The sequence below is a fragment of the Lissotriton vulgaris genome, chromosome 6 (assembly GCF_964263255.1).
Source record: "Lissotriton vulgaris chromosome 6, aLisVul1.2, whole genome shotgun sequence".
NCBI classification, from domain to species: domain Eukaryota; kingdom Metazoa; phylum Chordata; class Amphibia; order Caudata; family Salamandridae; genus Lissotriton; species Lissotriton vulgaris.
In genome coordinates this window covers 1,657,338,785-1,657,359,359 of record NC_141694.1, presented here as the reverse complement: position 1 = coordinate 1,657,359,359, position 20,575 = coordinate 1,657,338,785, and the positions used below count along the sequence as shown (strand labels likewise).

At 48.1% G+C, this 20,575-nt stretch overlaps 1 protein-coding gene across 3 annotated transcripts in view; it reads left to right on the top strand.

The window, feature by feature from the left end:
• The window catches only part of UBR2 (ubiquitin protein ligase E3 component n-recognin 2), a 1,804,160-nt gene that overhangs the window by 1,227,573 nt on the left and 556,012 nt on the right, over positions 1-20,575 (top strand). For all 3 annotated transcript variants that reach the window (XM_086927821.1, XM_086927820.1, XM_086927822.1), the window contains one exon: positions 10,663-10,824. In XM_086927821.1, the coding sequence (XP_086783947.1) occupies positions 10,663-10,824 (162 nt within the window). The remainder of the gene's footprint in view (positions 1-10,662; positions 10,825-20,575) is intronic.

Genomic DNA, 20,575 nt, shown 5'->3' with positions numbered 1-20,575 from the left:
CGGCTCCATATCAACTTGTTGGAGCTGCGGGCGATTCGTCTGGCACTGAAGGCATTCCTCCCCTTTGTCAACGGGAGTGTAGTGCAGGTGTTCACCGACAACACCACCGCCATGTGGTACTGCAACAAACAGGGCGGAGTGGGGTCGTGGACCCTTTGCCATGAGGCTCTGCGCCTCTGGCAATGGCTGGAACGTCAGGGCGTGACTCTGACGGTTCAACACCTGGCAGGTTCTCTGAACGCCAGGGCGGACGAACTCAGCCGTCGGTGCTCGATGGATCACGAATGGCGTCTGAACTCGGACGTGGCGCAAGGCATCTTTCTGCAATGGGGAGAGCCTTGGTTAGATCTATTCGCCACAGAAGAGAACGCGCAATGTCATCAGTTCTGCGCGTTGGAGTTTCCAAGACGGCACTCGCACGGCGACGCCTTTCGGCGCGAGTGGAGTTGCGGTCTGTTATACGCCTTTCCGCCTATACCACTTCTGCCCAGAGTGCTGAAGAAGATCAGGCGCGACCGGGCCCAAGTTATCCTTGTGGCTCCGGACTGGGCTCGAAGGTACTGGTATCCCGAGCTACTCAGCATGTCGGTCGGTCCCCCGATCCGCCTGCCTCTTCAGGAGGACCTTCTGTCGCAGCAGCAGGGGACGGTCCTCCACCCGAACCTGTCCAGTCTCCACCTCCATGCTTGGAGATTGAGCGGCGGCAGTTGAGGCCATTTGACTTGCCTCCTGAAGTCTGTGATGTTATTCTGGCAGCCAGGCGTCCCTCCACTAAGTCGGTATACGCCTGTCGGTGGAACAGATTTGTGGCATGGTGCACAGCAAAGGCTGTGGATCCTCTCTCTGCCCCTCTTTCGGAGGTTCTTCTGTTTCTTCTTTCTCTTGCCCAGCAGGGCTCTGCTCTGGGCACTATCAAGGGCTACCTTTCTGCCCTTTCAACCTTTTTGAGGCTTCCTGATCAGCCTTCTTTGTTCAAATCCCCGATTGTAACTCGGTTCTTAAAAGGCATCACTCACATGTTTCCACCTGTTCCGTTTGTGATGCCTCAGTGGGATTTGAACCTGGTTCTGACCTTCCTGATGTGTGCTCCCTTTGAGCCCCTTCATTCTTGTCCTCTCCGTCTCCTGACTTTAAAAACGGCTTTCCTGGTTGCCATCACCTCTGCCAGGAGAGTGAGTGAGCTCCAGGCTCTTTCTGTCCAACCTCCTTTCCTGTCCATTCATCCTGACAAGGTGGTTCTGAGGACTAGACCTTCTTTCCTGCCCAAGGTTGTTTCGGCCTTTCACATCGGGCAGTCCATCACCCTCCCTTCCTTCTTCCCGCCTCCGCATCCTTCAAAGGATGAAGAGCGGCTCCACCGTCTGGACCCAAAACGTGCGCTTTCATTCTACATGGATCGCACACGCCAGTTCCGGGTGGATGACCAACTGTTTGTTGGCTACGTGGGTGCGAAGAAGGGACGGGCGGTTTGTAAGCGAACCATCTCTCGATGGGTCGTCCTCTGCATCAAAGCGTGCTACTCTTTGGCTCGGAAGGAGCCTCCTGTTGGGCTGAGGGCCCATTCCACTCGGGCCACGGCGGCTACTACTGCCCTGGGCCGGGGAGTCCCCTTGCAGGACATTTGCCAAGCGGCTACGTGGGCCTCGCTGCACACCTTTGCGAGGCACTACTGCCTGGACAGTCAAGTCCGGAGGGATGGCTTCTTTGGCCGTTCTGTCCTCCAGGACTTTCTGGTGTAGTTTTGTATTGGTTCGCAGACCCACCACCGGGGTTGGTATTGCTGGGGTATGTATTCTAAGGTAAGGAATCTAACACTAACGTGTTTCTTTCAGATGAACAAGTTACTTACCTTCGGTAACGATATATCTGTAAGAAACATTAGTTAGTGTTAGATTCCTTACCGAACCCACCCATCCTCCCCGTTCTGCGAACTGATACCTAGGGTTAAGGTCATCCCTTTCAGGGCCCTAGTTTTTACATGGCACCAGTGTTGGTTCTCTCATGGCTCTGCGTCTCCTGGCTCGGAAATGCTGTGTGCAAAGAACTGACGTCAGCGCGCGGAGGCGGCGTCTATATACTCCAGCGACGTCATCACGGCGCACGACGCCAACGACGGACGCGGAGCCGCAGGGGACGCCTGCAGACGACGCCTACCGACGCGCAGGGGTACTGCTACGCAAAAGTTTCCGGATCCAGACTGACGCCTGGGGATATTCTAAGGTAAGGAATCTAACACTAACTAATGTTTCTTACAGATATATCGTTACCGAAGGTAAGTAACTTGTTCGACAAGCTGCTATGAAGGCTGATTAGCCGGTATATTAATTTCACGGCGCCAGCATTAGAATCGTGTATATGCTATAATCTCTTCACGAGAGTATAGTTGCGGTTATCACCACACGGCGTACTAAATTGTTTTGTCACTTTTTTCACATCCTTATAGCATCATGCACTTGTAGCCACACAGTTATTGACACCACGAGTCCGCATAGGTTCATACTTGAGGTATAGCAATAAAGTTGCACCGTTGTTTGGGCACTTTTTTCAGGTTACTAGGTTGCCGCTTTCCTTTAAATGTGTCGCATACGCGCACTCGTCATCACACACGGTTCGGATGGCTAGAGTTTGGAGTAGAGGAGGATAGGTTGCAGATACTTAGAGGTGAGCATTCCTCTTTGGCCAGTTGTTCGGGCACTCCTTTTTATTTTATTTCTCATAATATTTTGAACAGGGGGTCAGACAGTTGACGTCTCGCTCTGCTTTTCTTTGCAGTGACGGGACTTCATGTTACGAATCGTGGTAAGCCGTGGCCCTACACACATGAGATGCTTACTTACACCAGACCTGCACGCGTTGGGATTTATATGTTTTTTGTACTTCTCGTTTGTTTAAAGACACATCATTGCAAATCCTTTGCGAGGGTATGACTTTGACGCCGCATCGGTTTTCACACACTGGGTGACGTACGCATCTTTTTTCCTGGTATTATTTCTGATTACCTCGCATAGTCTTTCATCTGTCGAGTTATCGTGAGGTTATCTGTCTCACATAAACACGTTCACATTTCGCTTGATGTACTCGCTATTTTGGGAGCACTGTTTTCATAGTGATGTGCAAATCCTATTGTATGACCATATGTATCCATAACTTTTGAAATTTTCTTACATTCTCATGTTTTTGTTGTAGTTCAACACGGAGGATATCTGTACTTTGCCTCGACTACCCTGTTGTTATGAAGCACCCCTGAGGAAGGGTTAATTTAACCCGAAAGGCATTGGGACTCATTTTATAACTTTTTGTTATATTTGCATCACATGTTTGGAAAACACTGTATTATATAACAGAAATTGGTATATGTTCATTTCCAGTCCACATGGACTGATTTAAGTTGTTATTATTCACACTGTACCATTGTAATAACGAGCAATATACGTTTTCGCTCTTTATTTGTGTCATATTTTCGTTAAACTCATTTAACCAAAAATGTGTAAAATGTGCAGACATTTTAAACCTTAGGGCTGTGCATCTCGCAGGTTTGGGTTATCCCAGGCCTTGATACTAGTAGGGCCTGAAGGCTCGCCAGCTGGGATGGCCCTCCAAATATGAGGTGCATGGACTCATAGAACTCTGGAAGTTGGGCTTGGATCGCACCATCTCCTGGAAACACAAGGAGGAGCGAAGCCGGCCCAGGAGCAGGCTTAACTGCATAACCAGGCCTTGAATAACAGCACTTTCTCATTTTGTTTGAAGACGACTACGGGCGGGGCGCCGTCAAGGATCTTGAGCTCTGCGACCGATCCCAGGACCTTTCCCTAGACCGGGATAAGACCACAGTGGCATCTCTCGTTCAGCGTCAAGGACCTTCAGGTACCACTCTCTCAAGGCCTTGAAGTGCATGGCATGGCAATCAGCACAGATCTAAGCGTCGTCGTCATACTCCACGCACCAGTGATCTGTAAATGACGGGAGCCGCAGGGCTTGAAGCCAGCCTTCCTACTGAACATCTCTACCTCACAAGGGGGAAGAAATCTCAAAAAAGACTTTGGTTGGTGGAGTCGCATGGTGCCCAGATCGTATCCTACGCGGATGACACCCAGCTCCTCTTCTCTTGTAAGAGAGGAGGTGACTTTGATGGGGAGAGTTTTCGGGATTGCCTTGGGGCTGTTTTTCATTGGTTCCATCTAAACAGCCTTAAGTGCAATTCCGACAAGTCCGAAGTACTCTTCTTTGGGTGCGACACAGAGCCAGATTGGCAGACTTGGTGGCCACTGGATATGTTCCCTCCGTCCTGCTCCTCTCAGGTTGCTAAGAATCTGGGGGTGAAGATGGATAACAGGCTTACCTTGAAATCCCAGATCCTGGGGGTGTCGGGCATCTGCTTTGGCATCCTTAGGATGCTGCGGAGGTTCCTTCCTCTGTTATCCGTGGAACATAGGACGCTGACAGTCCAGGCTCTGATTGGGTCCAGGTTGGATTATTCCAACGTTCTTTACCTGGGCCTTCCAGAGTACTTGCTGCAGCGGCTTCAAGTGGTGCAGAACGCCGCTGCCAGGGCAATCTTTGGCCTTAGTAGGCGCTCCAGGGCCTCGGGCCTGTTGGCAACTTTACATTGGCTTCCTATCCGCAAGAGGATCGCCTTTAAGGCGCTGACCTTGGCCTATAAAGCTCTTCACAAGGAGGGAGCTAAGTACCTCCAAAAGAGACTGGTCTTTTATCATCCGACCAGGTCTCTGAGGTCGGAATCCCTGCACCTTGCTGTTGTCCCCCGGGTAAAGAAAGCGCGCCTCGGAGGCCGCTCTTTTGGACTGCTGGCATCTCAGCTGTGGAACTCTTTACCACTGGCCCTGCGGGGAGCCACCAGCCTGCTGGCTTTTAGGAAAGGCCTTAAAACTTGGCTGTTCACTCAGTAGCCGGTCTTCCGTGAATCTCTGGCCCACACTTCTTTTAGTCTTTTATCTGGTGTTATGTTGGTATGTTGCAGTTTTGTCTCTTTCTCCAATAAAGCGCCGGGACACTCTTTTTGAGTAGCCGTGCGCTATAGAAATAAATAATTAACATAACATAACATAACATAACATAACAAAAGTCTAGAAAAGATCAGTAAAAAATCGACTAGGGGTAGTGAAGTGACCACAAAGACAAGGTAAGTGGATACACCTTGAGTTTAATTACTGTTCGTCTCCACAGCTTCCAGGGAAATTAGTAATAGTCCCTGGGAGTTCAAGTATATACATTCCATTACCATGGTGCTAGTGAAAATTCTAAAGCATAAGAGAATACATTACTACAGGTAGCTCTCTCCAGATCTGTGCTGACTAGGGCGGAAAGAAAAGAACTGACGCCAGCCATCTGGAGTGGTGCCTATGTAGGTATCGCGCATGTCACTTCCAGTGCCAAAGATGCCACGTGGAGCCAAACGACTCCACCTTTTGGTGTGCAAATGTACTGCTCACAAATTTTTTTCGGATACAGTCTGATGCCTCAGGATAATTCTAAGGTACAGAGTCTGCGACTATTGGAGTCTCTTCTGGATCAGACGTTATTGATGGTTGTTTGTTAGGGAACTGCAAGTGCTGTCAATTCATCCTCTGTATATAACCCCTTAAAACCTTACAAATGTGTGCTTCAGACTTGTACTTTTCACTGAAAGTGGTGCCACCCAATCATGTGGGACTGCCCATACCTTTCACTACTTTTTTCTCTGTCACATCCCTCTAAGGAAGAGGAGAAGCTTGCTCAGCTTTTACATTGACTGAACTAAGGATCTCTGGTTGGATGACCAGCTTTTGCCATTTTGCTGGTGTTAAAAAAGGGAGGGCAGTTCTGAAGTGGACCAAGTCTAGATGGATAGTCCTTTGCATGCATGCTATGTACTGGCCATGATGGATCTTTTAAGGGACGCCAGGTTTATTCAGTCAAAGCCAAGGTCGTCACCACTGCACTGGGAGGGACTGGACCATATCCCAGGCTGTGGCATAGGCATTTGTCCACACCTTCATCAGGGATTTTTGCCAAGACTCTCAAGTCCCAAGAGCGGGCCATTTTGCTCCCTCATTTGTGAAAGATGTCCTGATTTGAAGTCCACTCCTCAGAACCCACCTCCAATTAGGAAGTACTCTTGGTATCTATTGAGGTGTGAAGTCTGCAATTAGAAGTATCTATTAGAAGACATCAAACAATTTACAATAGTACCAAGTAGTTATATAGACTTGCATTCAAGAAACTTTACTCTAAAGTGATAGACTGGTCTTATGGGTCCAGTTACTCCTGGAACCAATCCTTTCAATATTACATATTACATATTACACAACAGTATTGAACCCGCTTGTGTCAAAAATTCATAATGATGAACAATTCCAAATGCCTTGATGTGTTTTAACTCCAAATTTTTATTTTTATCATTGATTAATAAACAATTAAACATCTGCAACCAACTCATTTCGTTCCAAAATGGACTTTCTCAATGCCTGTTTGAATGCATTATCTGCAAGCATCAGGACACATGTGATCCATGTTCTAGTTCGTTATTATGGATTGTATGTTGTCACGGCCCTCCCCACCGGGTATATCTGCCAAGCCCTCAATAGACCTAGAGGGAGAGGAGGCGGGGTAGCTATAATCCACAGGGAACAATTTACCTGCCGGATGACCAACGCTGGTATTGAGGATTGCGAGAGCGGTCAATTCTCCATCCAAATCTCCCCAGCTCTTACCCTGGCAGGGCTTCTAATTTACCGCCCCCCAGGGGCCCCGGGTAATTTTATCAACGCTGTATTCAAATCCGTTTCACAACTAGCTTCTTCCACCCCCAACTTCCTTATACTAGGTGACTTGAACGTCCATTTTCTGGACCCCACGGATCGAGCAGCATCGGACATTAGACACGATTTAACTTCTTTAGATATTCGTCTAGTGAATAACGAGCCTACCCATGATAAGGGCCATCTATTGGATCCGATCCTCACCAACATAGCAACAATGACCACTAACCTACCGGTGACCCTACCATGGACGGACCACTTTCTGGTCCCCTTTTCCTGGGAAATCCCCACACCCACTTACTCAATCCCTAAAACCCAAGTTACCGACCGACAATGGCGCAAACTATCACCTGAGATATGGGCTGACTCTCTTGCAGAGTCCATCCCTGCGCTCTCCTCTGACCCCAATACAGCTGACAAACAATTCAGCGATTGGATCACTTCCTCCCTGGATACGTTGCTTCCGAAAACTACCACCCTCAAACAACCTAAAAGAATACCCCCCGCTTTGTGGTACACCCCAGAGCTCAAAGTTCTGCGTCAAGAGTGTAAAAAAAACGAACGCTCCTGGAGGCGCGACAAAACAACAACCAATAAGAACATCTACTCTATTTCTCTTCTGACCTATAAAACTGCTATTCATAAAACCAAAAGCATGTTTTTTCAGGAGAGAATAGAGAAAGCAGGAAGCTCCAGTAAGGAAGCGTACGCCATCCTTAAAGAGCTTTCAAAACCCCAAGGACAAGGACTAGGACCCACTTCCGATCCTAAAGTCGACCTGGAGAAATGCCAGCAACTGGCCAACTTCTTCCACGACAAAATCCGACGAATTCTGGAATCTATCCCCCCCTCCAGTCCTGAGGAAGAAATCGCTTTCCCACACACCTCCACCTGTCTGTCCACGTGGGGCCAGGTCACGGTAGACGAGGTGAGAAATACGTTCAACTCCATGAAGAGCGGTTCCCCTAGTGACCCTGCTCCTCTCCGTATCCTCAAAGAGGTAGCCCCTACTATCATCCCCTCCCTTACCCATCTGATTAATACCTCACTCCAACAAGGAGTTGTACCCTCAAGCTGGAAGAAGGCGGTGGTAAAAGCCCTTCTGAAGAAACCTACGCTCGACCCCGAGAACCTGGCTAACTACAGGCCCATCTCCCTACTGCCTGGAGTGAGCAAGGTCGCAGAAAAATTGGTCAACAGGAAACTCTCGCAGTTCCTAGAGGCCAATAACAAACTAAAAAGCTCCCAGACGGGCTTCCGACCTGGACAGGGCACGGACATCGCCCTCCTGGCTGCGGTAGAGGAGGCCAGAGCACTATTGGATGGGGGAGGATCAGTGGCAGTGATCCTCCTCGACCTTAGCGCAGCGTTCGATACCGTAGACCACCAACTCCTCATCGAAAGATTGGCTAGAGTTGGAGTGGAAGGTACAGCCCTATCCTGGCTTTCATCTTTCCTGGCCCAACGGTCTTACCAGATTTGGGAAAAGAACGCCCGCTCCTCCGAAATGCCCCTCCAATGTGGTGTCCCTCAGGGCTCTTCCCTGAGCCCTACCTTATTTAATATCTATATGTCCACATTGGAGGAGGTTATCACCCCTTTCGGAGTGAGCGTCGTCAGCTACGCCGACGACACACAACTAGTGGTGTCTCTGTCCCATCCCAAGCAACAGAAAGCTGATCTCTTCAACTGCCTTACGCAGGTCCATCGTTGGATGAACAGATCAGCCCTAAAGCTTAATGGGACAAAAACCGAGGTCCTTATACTTGGCCCGAAAGGAACCTCACTTCCCCTGGACAGCTGGCCAGCTTGTTTGGGTCCGCCCCCTGACCCAAAAACAGAGGTGAAAAGTCTGGGTGTGTGGATCGATTCCGATCTCTCTTTCACTTCACAAGCTAAGAAGGTGGCGGGGACCTGCTTTGGTCTCTTAAAATCTCTAAGGAAAGTCCTGCCCCTTCTCCCCCCTAAATCCCAAAAACTATTAGTCCAAGGTCTCATAATATCGAGGCTGGACTATAGTAATGTGATTTACCTGGGCGCTCCCGAAGCGACCCTTACTAAACTGCAGACAATTCAGAACACGGCCGCCCGGATCATCACTAACACCCCGGCCAGATCATCTGCTAAACCCGCTCTCAAACTCCTCCACTGGCTCCCCATAAGGGAGAGAGTCAAATTTAAGGCCCTATGTCTCGTCCACAAATCGCTGCATAACCAAGGTCCTCCTGTCCTCAGTAATTTTGTCACCCCCTACAGAAACTCTAGATCCCTCCGTTCCAATGCAGAAAACCTTATCAACACCCCAAGATTCAGGAAAACCCGAACAGGAGGAAGACGTTTCTCGGTACAAGCCTCCCGCCTTTGGAATTCTCTTCCTCGCAACCTACGACTTGAACCTCAATACCTGCGCTTCAGGAAGCTGTTAAAAACCCATCTCTTTCCATAACCTGTGCACCCCCCCCCCTCCATCCCCCCCCCCCCCCCCCCCCCCCCTGTCTCTGACCCTTCATCCTCCCTTTCTTCCTATCTCAGTTTCTTGCTCCGCTGATTTGGTGAATTCAGGGTTCCTCAGCGCTGGGATACCTCCGGGTGACTATCGCGCTTTATAAAAATAAATAATAATAATCATGGCTACCATGCCATAATGAACACGTCTTCGTCTGCGTACCTTTAATTACATGCATTCGCCTTGAGAAAGTCCTTTTTCATGGATAATGTATCTAACAGATGATTCCGAATTGCTTTTCCGTTTCCTTTTCTGTGGAGTCGACTTTTATTATTGTAAATTGGTCCCATATTGGGTTGGGTACGCTTTCATGTTTCCAATCAGTCACATTGATATATATATGCAGAAGAGGTAAAAAGAAAGTTAGTTCAGCAATAGGGGTGGTCTTATGTATGGCTTTTTACCATCACTTCCAGAGCCGGTGGAAGGCCCTCATAGAGTACGATGGGTCCATCTGTCAGCGCATGGAAGCAATTGCTGAAAATTTTCCTGATACAGTCTGGTGTCTGGGACTATTCAAGTTATGGGAAATTAAAAGGTATGGAATCTGCTGTTAGAGTAAATACCAGAAAGAGATTTTCCAAAGGTAAGTAACTTATTTTTAACTCTACACAGCTACAGTCTTAAAACGTTCTTCTCATGGAAGACGGATTTTAGATTTTTGGATGTGTATTGGGCACTTTAATGATACTTAAGTATATATTTGGTGGGTGTAAAATCCACAGGAATAGGATAACATTTTGTTAAGTGCTTGGCGATGTTCCCTGCATGTGTTTTGACGTGATTTGGCTTAATGGGTGTGAATCTTTCACAGCAAAAACCTTAGGCTGAATACTGATGCTAATTCACAGCTATTTGGGATTTGAATGTTCGATAAGACTCTTATCTAATTCTCTTACCCCTCACAATATTGGTGTTTGTGAGTCAATCTCCAGCATTAGACTTTGGGAGGGTACTTAAGAAAGTCATCTGTAAATCTAAAGAATGAAAATAAAATTTGCCATACTTGCAAATTGCAAAAACATTCTCTGGCGTCCAAACAACTGGGGTATGCAGAAGAAAAGAATGAATACAATGAGTTTTTGGGGATAGGTTTATCACAAGATGTCACTTAAGAAGGTGCTGTGTGTACTTGCCAGACCACTTCATGGTAGTACTTCGATTCACCCCATCTTCCCCTGCCACCACCCCCTGCCCCACTACACTAGTTCCAGATGACACTTGTGGAAAGTTCTAAGATAAGGAGTCTGCAGAACGTTAGTCAGTAACAACTGCTGTTGCAGTGTCTTATTTTTATGGTTGCACACATGGATTTGATTGTTGTTAGCTTTAAGTAGCTTTATTAGATATACTTTAGTACATTATTGTGTGTAATGAATGTTTCTACTTTTTAAGGTATTTTGATGCAGTGCAGGCAAAAGAACAACGACGACAGCAAAGACTGCGAGTGCATACAAGTTATGATGTTGAAAATGGTGAATTCCTATGCCCTCTCTGTGAATGTTTAAGTAACACAGTTATTCCCTTGCTTCCTCCACCGAGACACTTGTACAACAGGTTAGTTTGCTTTCATTAATTTATATTTTTTATGAAGCTGAAACGTGCAGTAAGCTTTGATAAATCAACCTAATTTATCTCTCATTATTTAAATTTTTCTCAGTCATTGAAGCTTTAAAGACAGTTAATTAAATAGAAAATGTTATTGATTTTTAAAGCGTTTTTTTGCTGTTAATAAAAATTCACACTGACTTAAGGCAGACCACAGTTGTATTTGTTGTCCTGCATGCAAATATTTTCTCCAAGAAAGTTTGGGATGGCATTTCATGTTTTTTGAAAATAAGTTTGAAAATATGAAACTTCAGTTATACAAACATATTTAAAGGTAATTAGATCTATTATTGTGAGAGGCTTTGCATAGTGCTTATAAATGTCTCTTTGAACTTGACCGTTGCAGAGTTGTGGGTCAGCGCTAACTAATCCAAGATATCAGTTGCATTTATACAGAAGAGATAGGCTATAGATTGGTATGGGTTATGTTTTTATTTTTCCTAAAGGATGTTTTGGTGCTTGGCCATACAACTTTTAATGAAGAAGGCCTCCAACCTTAAAATTGACCCACATTTCTGCTTGCTGCCTGTACAATTCTCTCACAGTGTTGGCTACCAGTTAGGTGGTGATGTTGTATACTCTATAAAAAGGAGCAGTCCATTTTAAGAGAGTATAATTGTTGCTAGTGATGCTTGACATTAGGGTTGTTCCCAGGTAGCTGTAAGGCATATTTTTTGCATTTCGACGCTTCCACTTATGTTTCGCTAACTGCCATGCAATGGAGCCTGTTTGAGGGTAAGTGGGAAGGATGTTTTCAAAATGTGTTTGGAGGTTAAATGTATTCACCATATTGTCCAGATGGTTGTTGAGAGTATATAAAATGATTTCTTGGTTCAGGTAAAAGGATAATAATGTGCACTAAATGTAGTAGAGTGGTCATAGTGGAAAGGCTTAATGAATAAAACCCTGAAATGCAAAATGACACTGTAGGGATTAACAGTTCTGTATACTCATGTGGCAATAAGTAGCCCTGTATTAAATGTCCTCCACATTGGTCAGGTTTGCCTAGTTTGATCTTGACTACTGAAAGCTTTAGCTGTCTGTTGGCCAGGTCTGTGGTTTGCAATATGTTACATATACATGGAGTGGACTTTTGGTTAGCCCTCTTCCTCGTGATTGGATGTCTTTATTGTCTATCTCACTTTCTTCCTCCTAATTCCATTAATTTCCTCACTATTCTTGTGCTTGTCCCTCAGATGAGCTTTTACGTTTCACAGTTTCCAATTGATGTAATTAAGTTGCTTTGAACTGTATTCTGTCCGCTCTTCTCCATTCTTATGTATTCTCCCGTCCCCTGTACCATAATGCTTCCTCTCTACCCACCCCTTTATTTTTATGACAGGATTTTTCCACCGGCTGTGCTGTTGACAGGTCATCTTCAATTATTTTTATTTTTTTTTTAAACTTAATAAGATGGCTACCCGAGTGTGTGCATACATGTGCGGCGGGCACCTTTGAATGGTTTGTTTTATTTAAAAAATCTCATTTAAAGAGTGCCTTTCTAGATGCATGCATGTCCAGGGTGGCCATCTTTCAACATGATTTATAAAAATATACCAAAATGCGTTCAAAGGTGGCTGCAAGGTGGCCACCTTTGAACAGCATTTGTTAAAACATTACAAATGCATTTGAAGATGGCCACCATGGAACCAACTGCATTTGTAGTGACTGTCTTTGAATGCGAGGCTACAGTGCGACGTTGTGACACCGCAGAGCGGGTCCAAGGTGCTTTCCCGCCATCTCATGTGCACAGGGTCAAGCAAGCAGCAGGAGCAAGCAAGCGGCGGGAAAGAAGTGGTGGACCCCCGCAACCCCGACCACAGAAGCCGGAGAGGTAGGCCAGCTCAAGGTGACCGTTCCTCCGAGTGCGGGGTGGGGAGAAGAGGGGTCGCAACGGGCACGTGGCCTGCTTGAAACAAACCAACGCGAGGCTCTGCCCTCCCCGCACGTTTAAAGGAAGACACTATGTTTAAAGGGGACTTCCACCTTTACAAAAAAAAGAAATGGGGTTGAAAAGGAAATAAGGAACAGGAATAAGGAAGTGCAGTACAGTAACTGGTGGTTCTGCTGCTATTAAATCACAGACCAAGCAAGCCTTACTATAGAAGGGGCTGTGGACAGCCCAATCAGAGGGTGATGTGACCCAGACTCTCCTTGCCCGAAGAACAGGTTTTGGTGCATACGGTAAGCGGCAGCACCCCGCAGATCCCGACAGCAGGGGCAAAAACACCTCAGAGAGCTACACAAGAGGCTGGGGACAGCCTGATCCGAGGGTAACGAGATCCAACCTCTTAACTGCAAGCAGCATTGCTAGCCAACTAGCGCTACTGTTGGACTTGGCCCTTTTTTGCAGGATCATCCCTGAACTTTTTGCCTCCCTCCGATCTTTTTTTCTGACCTATTGTTGACTATTTTATTACTCTGGGTACTTTACCACTGCTGATCAGTGCTAAAGTGCATATGCTCTCCCTACTGTAAATTAATGTATGTATTGATTAGTGGTTCCATGATTGGATATTTGGTTTACTTGTCAGACCCTAGTACAGTGCACTGAATGTGCCCTGGGCGTGTAAATCCAAAGGCTGCTAGTAGGCCTGCAGCACTGATTGTGCCACCCACAGAAGCGGCTTTGTAAAAATGTGTCTGCCATTGCAGAGCCTGCGTGCAGTCTGGTACTTGCATGCTGACTGGGCAAGTGCACCCACTTGCCAGTCCCTAAACATTCCCTTGTCTTCATATTAGTCACCCCTATGGTAGGCCCAAGGGCAGGGTGCATTGTAAGAATAAGGTGTGTGGCATGTCCTAATAGTGAATTACCGCCATTTTCGTTTTTCACTATTGCAAGGCTACCTGTTCTCCATAGGCCAGAATGGGCTGCTGGATTGTTACTTGTTTATAATCCTAGCAGACTCAGAGAACATGGTAGAAATCCGAGTTTAGTATTCCTGGACTCAGAATAATAAAATACATCTTTTAGTAAAGTTTATTTTAATATTCTGTGTTTGCAAATACCACTTTTAGAAAGTAGGTATTTGCTTACCTAACCATTTGAGCCCGCCTCTTCTAGCGTGTGTATTCCTTGTCTGGGTTTGTGTGTGACAGGACTGGGGAATTCCAGGAGACAGGCTGGGGCCGCCCGGTGGTGAATAGGGAGATATGCATCCAGATGGGAGGGAGGAGTTGCACCTGGGACCTGAATAGGACTAGGCCTTCCCTCTACAATGCTGGCTCCACCCCCTGTGGCGTGTCTGATGTCTCTGCCCTGCACCCTGAAAGAAGAGAAGGAAGACTGTCAACAAAGTGCCCAGGACTGTACTTGCCTTCCACAATGCTGGCTCCACCTCCTGTGGGTCGTCTGATGTTTCTGCCCTGCACTGTGAAGGAGAAGTCTGGAGTGCTTCAGAACTGGCTTGAACTGGTCACCGGCCCCTCTCCCCTCAGAGAACAAAGGATTTTGGGTTATAAGTATTGGGACTCTGATCCCATGAAATTATATCACTCCTGGAACTGACGAGACTAAACCTCTGCTGAGGAGAAGGAACCTGAAGAAACTGAGGAGAGACTATTCCCAAGCTGAAGTGCTGCTTGGGGGATTGGCCTGCAGTGGTTGCCGGCCTGCAGTGGGTGCCTGACTGCCACAGAGAGGAGAAAGAACTTTGTGGACTTTACCTTTAATTTTTCAACTTGGGCAAAGATCTCCATGGGCTTGGAAGAGAGCTTGCCCCCTGACCGAAGTCTCAGGACCAGTGGAGTTCACCAGCCTTTGTGATTTGCTGCTGTTCCAGTGGCTACAGAGGCAGGGAGCTGTGACCGACTCTCACGACCGGCCCGGTGTCCTGTTGGCACCGCACCAAGCAACGTCCACCTCGAACAATGCAAGCTCTGCGCTCACCAACTCAGTCTAGAAGCTGTCAACGAGCCATAGCCTGCACCACGACTGGAAGGACACCGCAACGCCTCGCTACACCAAATCGAACTGGTCTGACCGACGCGGTCACTGCTGCTGATTTCGAGTCCTGTGACAGCACCGGAGTTGGGCACCGCCTCGCACGCTTTGCGACACAGCGCCCGACTCGTACCGCTGTCCTGACTGATCGACGTCAGCTCCCGATCTCCGGCTCGTTCGCCGCACGGAAAAGCTGGAAGCAACGCAACGAGCAAGGTCTGACTCGAACAACGCAAGCTCTGAGCTCACCGACTCAGTCAACGAGCCGTAGCCTGCACCGTGACTGGAAGGGCACAGTGACCTGCAACGCTTTCTTTTTCTACACCGCGACGAACCCCGGAACCGGCTCACACATCCGTGCCGGCCGCCCCAAGGGAAAGGTACTGTGACTGAGTCTGTCGACATTTGAGTGGGCCCGGACCGCGCGGTCCGCTGGATTTGTTAGACTCTGTGTTCTTTTCATCAACGCTGTAGCCGGACAAGGCTACCGACTCGCACAGAACCTTGAACTAAGCTTTTTAAACCTGAACTCTTGAAATGTGATAGTATTGTGGATTTTTTTGTTGTTTATTGGTCTTGTGGTAACTCTATATAAAGTATACAAATTTTGTATATAAAACCTGTGTGGTGTCCATTTGTAGTGTTGTCACTGGGTTACTGTATGTGTTCACAACTGCTCAGCTGACATTGCCTCTGAAATAAGCCTTGACTGCTCGCGCCACTCTGCCTAGAGGGTGAGCAGGGGTTATTTTGAGAGAGTTATTCCCTTGCCCTGATTAGAAGAGAGGGTCCCTGCTTGTTACAAGTACCTACCTGTGCCAACCAGAGACCCCCAATTCTAACAGCTACCAAATAGCATGTAGAGCCAGAGTGCCAGCAAGCGACCAGGAAAGCGGGGAGAGCTCTTACAACAGATCAGGGCGGCATCGAAGGTGCACGGGACAAGCTGGCTGCAGGCACCCCTGGACAAGAACATCAGCGAGGTGCCGAGCAATCAGCAGACGGTAGGACCAAGCGATGCCAACGGCTGGTCTGCAACCAGGAAGTGACAGAGGCCTTCTGAGAATGCACCAAACAAGACAGTCACGAAGAAAGGGTGCCAGAGGGTGGATGCGCCGCCTGCAGGCATCCCGGCGAAGGCGGTCGCCAACGGTGAAACCAACAACACAGCGGCATGTGTTGATCATAGTGGCACAATTGTGCAGGAGTGTTTAAAATCTATTGCCCCTTTGTTGTTCAACAGCTTAAACACACGGGTATCAAGGATCCCATGGCACCTTGTGGATCCAGGGCTCTCGTGACAGGAGCGCTCGCAGGGGTACAAAAGGGGGTGGTGATGGACGGAGCATCTGAATCAATCAAACACTCACACCCAGTCAAAAGATCTGGGTTTAATCCATCACCGTTCTTTAGCCCACTCTGCCACCCCAGTTCAGACATGGCTATATGCAAATCAGTCTGACCCTGTGCCTCATGGGAACTGGGGTTGCAGAGTGGGCTAAAGAACTGTGATGGATTAAACCCAGATCTTTTGACTGGGTGTGAGTGTTTGATTGATTCAGATGCTCCGTCCATCACCACCCCCTTTAGGAGCGCTTGCAGGGGCAGCAGGGCGGGCGCGCTAGTGATATCAGCAGATCCGGGCAGTTAATGAGCCACGTTGCTCAGGGCCTAGGCAGTGGACTGGTGTCCACCTAAACACCATGGTACAGCACTAGCAGGGCAGGCAACCCGACACAAGTGGGCCAAACCCCAGACGCATATGCAAGGCCCTCACCCGGGCAGCCATCAATGATCACTAGAGCTACCGGGTTGGCAAGCCTCATTCTTTTACCAGTAAAATAAAGGATATGGAGGAAGGAATTTATTGACATTTTTTGATTATTAGAGATACACTTGGACAGGTTGGACCTGATCATATGCAATAAAAAAGAGGAGGATAGGAGGGAAAGGCAAAGGGAGAGGAAAAAAGGTATTTCGACAACTGGTTGGATGCATTCAGAATTATGGCATGCATTATTGTAGAAACATTCCCTTACTGTCCAGCGGACCTCTGGCTGTATGAGGCTACCATACACGGGCCACATATGCAATTCCCAGGGGATGCGTGGTTGGAATGCGATAAGAGATTTACATTGAAATGCAAACACAACCCAAAATGGAATGGAAAGAGGAGGATGTGTCGGGTTCATCCACAAAATGTTGGTAGCAAAAGCCAGGACATGGTCAGGGAAGGGCGAGCAGCCCTTTCAGAACACGCCCTATAATGGGAGGCACAAGTCATTCCATAGACCCAAATCACACAAAAGCTGGAAACCCCCACCAACCAGCAGGCCAGTGCCCATTTGTCAAAGTACGAATCCAACGAGTGCACATGGGGAGCCTCCTGCAAGTTCCAGCACATATGTTCAGCCTGCGGGGGGTGGAGAGGGGGCATCCAGCGTCAGGTTGCAGGCGAGGCAAACAGCAGGGGGAGAAGAAAGAGATGAAGAAGAAGCACTAGCAAGGATCCACGGGGTGTGGGGGGGCTGACTGAACAGAACAGTTTCCAGCTAGCCATGTCCACAGTCAACACATACCAGCGCAGGAAACTAGCCAACAGATACCACAACAAAAAGGGCGCAGCCCTGTTAGTGAAAGGTTGTGAGGAGGGAGTTATGATGCAGTTCAAGGGCCCCTTGCCCAAAGGCATTGTAAAGATTTTGAAATCATTCCTGGGACACTCAGAGGTGGTTCTCCAAAAAATAGATAAGGAGAAGAAACTCAGAAGGATTGAGGAGAAGGCTGGGTGACAGCCAGCCAGGTAGCCTTGTTCACAGACCCAGCAGGCAGCCTAGGGTTTGGGGCTGTCGTGGGAGATCAGTGGTGTACAGGGCAGTGGCCAAGACACTGGCACGAGCTAGGTGTGACCAGTGACATCACAGTCCTGGAGCTGTTTCCCATTGTTTTGGCGCTGACGGTCTAGAAACTGAAACTGAGAAACATGACACTAACATTTTGGTCAGACAATAAAGGGGTGGTGCAGCGATTAACAAAGGCACTGCCAGGTGCCCTGACACACTGAGATTAATGCACCTATTGGTTAAATTGCAGCTGGAGGGGGAACATAGAGCTGAAAGCATGCCACATACCAGGGGTGGAGAACACAGTGGCAGACTCTCTCTCGTGAGCACAGATGGGCGGGGAACATCAAACACAGATCAGGCAGGCATAGGGGAACTGGCCCGGCTGGATTGCATCAACAACACCAGGTACTGTGCAGTATGTTGCCTCTTGGCCTACATGGCGATATGCCCCGCAGGGGAAGGCCGCCTATTCAAGAATAGAGATAAGAACCTCCTAAGTAAATTCCAGTTCACATCGGTCATGCGCCAGGCCCTGGGCAGGGTTAGCCTCCCGACTGCCGCCTTCGGATCACCTTCCTTTAGGATTGGGGAGGCAAAATCTGCAGCTCAGCTGGGGACGTCGGAGGCAGGGATCAAGGCTGCGGGCAGGTGCTGGTCTAACGCCTACAGGAAATACTTGAAGACCCAGTTATTTTAAAAAATAAATAAAGAGAAGAAACAAGAACAGAATAAGGGGGGGCACAGTACTGCCCACGGAGCAATTTGACACCTGACAATGTGATTGTTGCCTCGGCAGGGAGGCTCTCTCGTCTGGTATGGGTGGGAGGCCACTCATATGTCTCCTGAAGACACACCTGGTGGCTGTGCGGAGGTCACAAGCAGAAGGGCAGGCCAGTCGACGTGTGCATCCGGTGGAGGGGCCACCCAGGGATAAGTTGGAATCAGCTTTCAGCGACGCTATAGTGATTGCAGGCAGTGGCCGCGTGGCACCCTGACATCTTGATAATCCATCTGGGGGGGAAGGACCTCGCACAGTTAGGGAGGAATTATCTCCTCTGTGCCTTTCAGTCGGACCTGGCAGAGACAGCCAGGTGTTTTGGTAACACCACCATCTATGTCCGAATTGATCACCAGGCTTGTTTGGTGAGGAGCCTAGTCACAAATGGTAGTCAAAAACTCATGGAAGAAACGGAACATCGCGGTGAACAGATTTTGCAGGATCAGTGACTTGGAGAGCATCAGGCACAGCCTCATCAACCCTGGGCCTCCGGAGCATTATGCACAAGAATGAGTCCACCTGTGAGAGGAAGCGATGCAAGTGTTTTTGGCCAACCTATGGGAGCAATGGCATTGGCCGTCTGCGCATAAAATAAATTCTTTTTTTTAATTTTTTTTTTTAAGCGAATCGGGGGAAGCCCCGGGAGACGTAAGCGTCCCTTACAGCGTGGCGGATAAGAGGGGGTACAGTTGTTTGTTATAGAGGCACACCAGCAGGGCGGTGTGTAGGAGGAGTGCCACTCACTTGGGGATGCCTTACGGCTGGGTGAGTAGGCCGTAATAGGGGGTAGCAAACGGAGACGGCACTCGCAGCACAGACCCGCCAGATGGCAGGGCACAAAAGCAGACATGCCAACCCTCCCGATTCAGGCGTGAGACTACCGATTTGAAGGCTAGTCTCCCGCCTCCATATTCTTACAAGCAAAAACCCGATTCGTCTGGGGTTTCAGCTGACAGGGCTTGGTATTATGTAAAGTGCTAATTCTTCCAGCAAAGAGTGGCGATGCAGGGGCTCTCGAAGGGGTGAAAAACCAACAAAGCGTCATTAACAAGGGAATCGTCTTCTAAAGACCTGCGAAGTAGCCCGGGCTGCCACAGGGGGGTGGGGGGTGCATGCACTGCCAACAACCTGCCAGGCCAGTGCCCAACACTTGCATCACCCTCTCTGCCTGCCATTATGCTCCATGCTTCTGAAAGGTAAGAAAAAAATGTGCATTTACGTTTCAAATGTCCGATCCTACAGCACACTTCCAAAGCCCATACATGCCAGTAACCCGATTCAAAGTCCCATTCTCCCGATTTTTTTTTTTTAATCTCCCACTTTGCTCTCCTGAAATGTTGGCATGTATGCAAAAGGGACTAACAAGGAAGAGAGTTGGGGCCTACCCCATGGGCGTAGGAAGTGTGGGGGACGCCGAGGACATTTCCCCCCCAGATTTTAGAGTGGGGGGGACACGGGGGACAAAAGAATTTCCCCTCTTCCTTTTGTTATTCACAGGGCCATTAGCGCGCGAAAGCGCTACCTAATGGCCCTGCACTTGACCTGCCTCGAGTCAAAGAGGCCACCCGCCCTCTTCCTTTTGTTATGCTGCAGTAAGGCTCGGCGTTCTGGGAAGAAGGGAAAAAAGTCTGTCTCTTTTCCTTTATGCCCAGAGAAGGAAAGGACAGTGTCCGCTTCTCCTGATCTGTCTCTGGCAGCTGCCCTCCCCCACTCTCTCTCTTTATTACTCTCTTTCTGTCTCTGTCTCACTCCTCCTTACAGAGAGAAAAAAAAATACCTAAATAAATTAATACAGAGTAGTTAGCAGACAGGCCAGATTGCTACACCCACACACATTAGCGCCACTTTACATAGTTTACCAGTGAAAGCGCTACTTTATTGTTATCTTCTTTTTTGAACAACATCGTTTTCACAGGGTGGGGAAGTGCACCATTCCTAAAGGGACTGCAATACTTGGTTAATGGGTGGAGTGGAAACATTTAATATAATCGTTTTCAACTGTTAATTATTTTAGCTTCTAAAATGTGTACCGCAGCTCTGTGTTTAGGCATGTGGTCTTTTTTAAACCAAACTGCTTACATTTTGTAAGGATATAAGCAATGGACATTGAAACGGGTCCCTTCCTGGTCC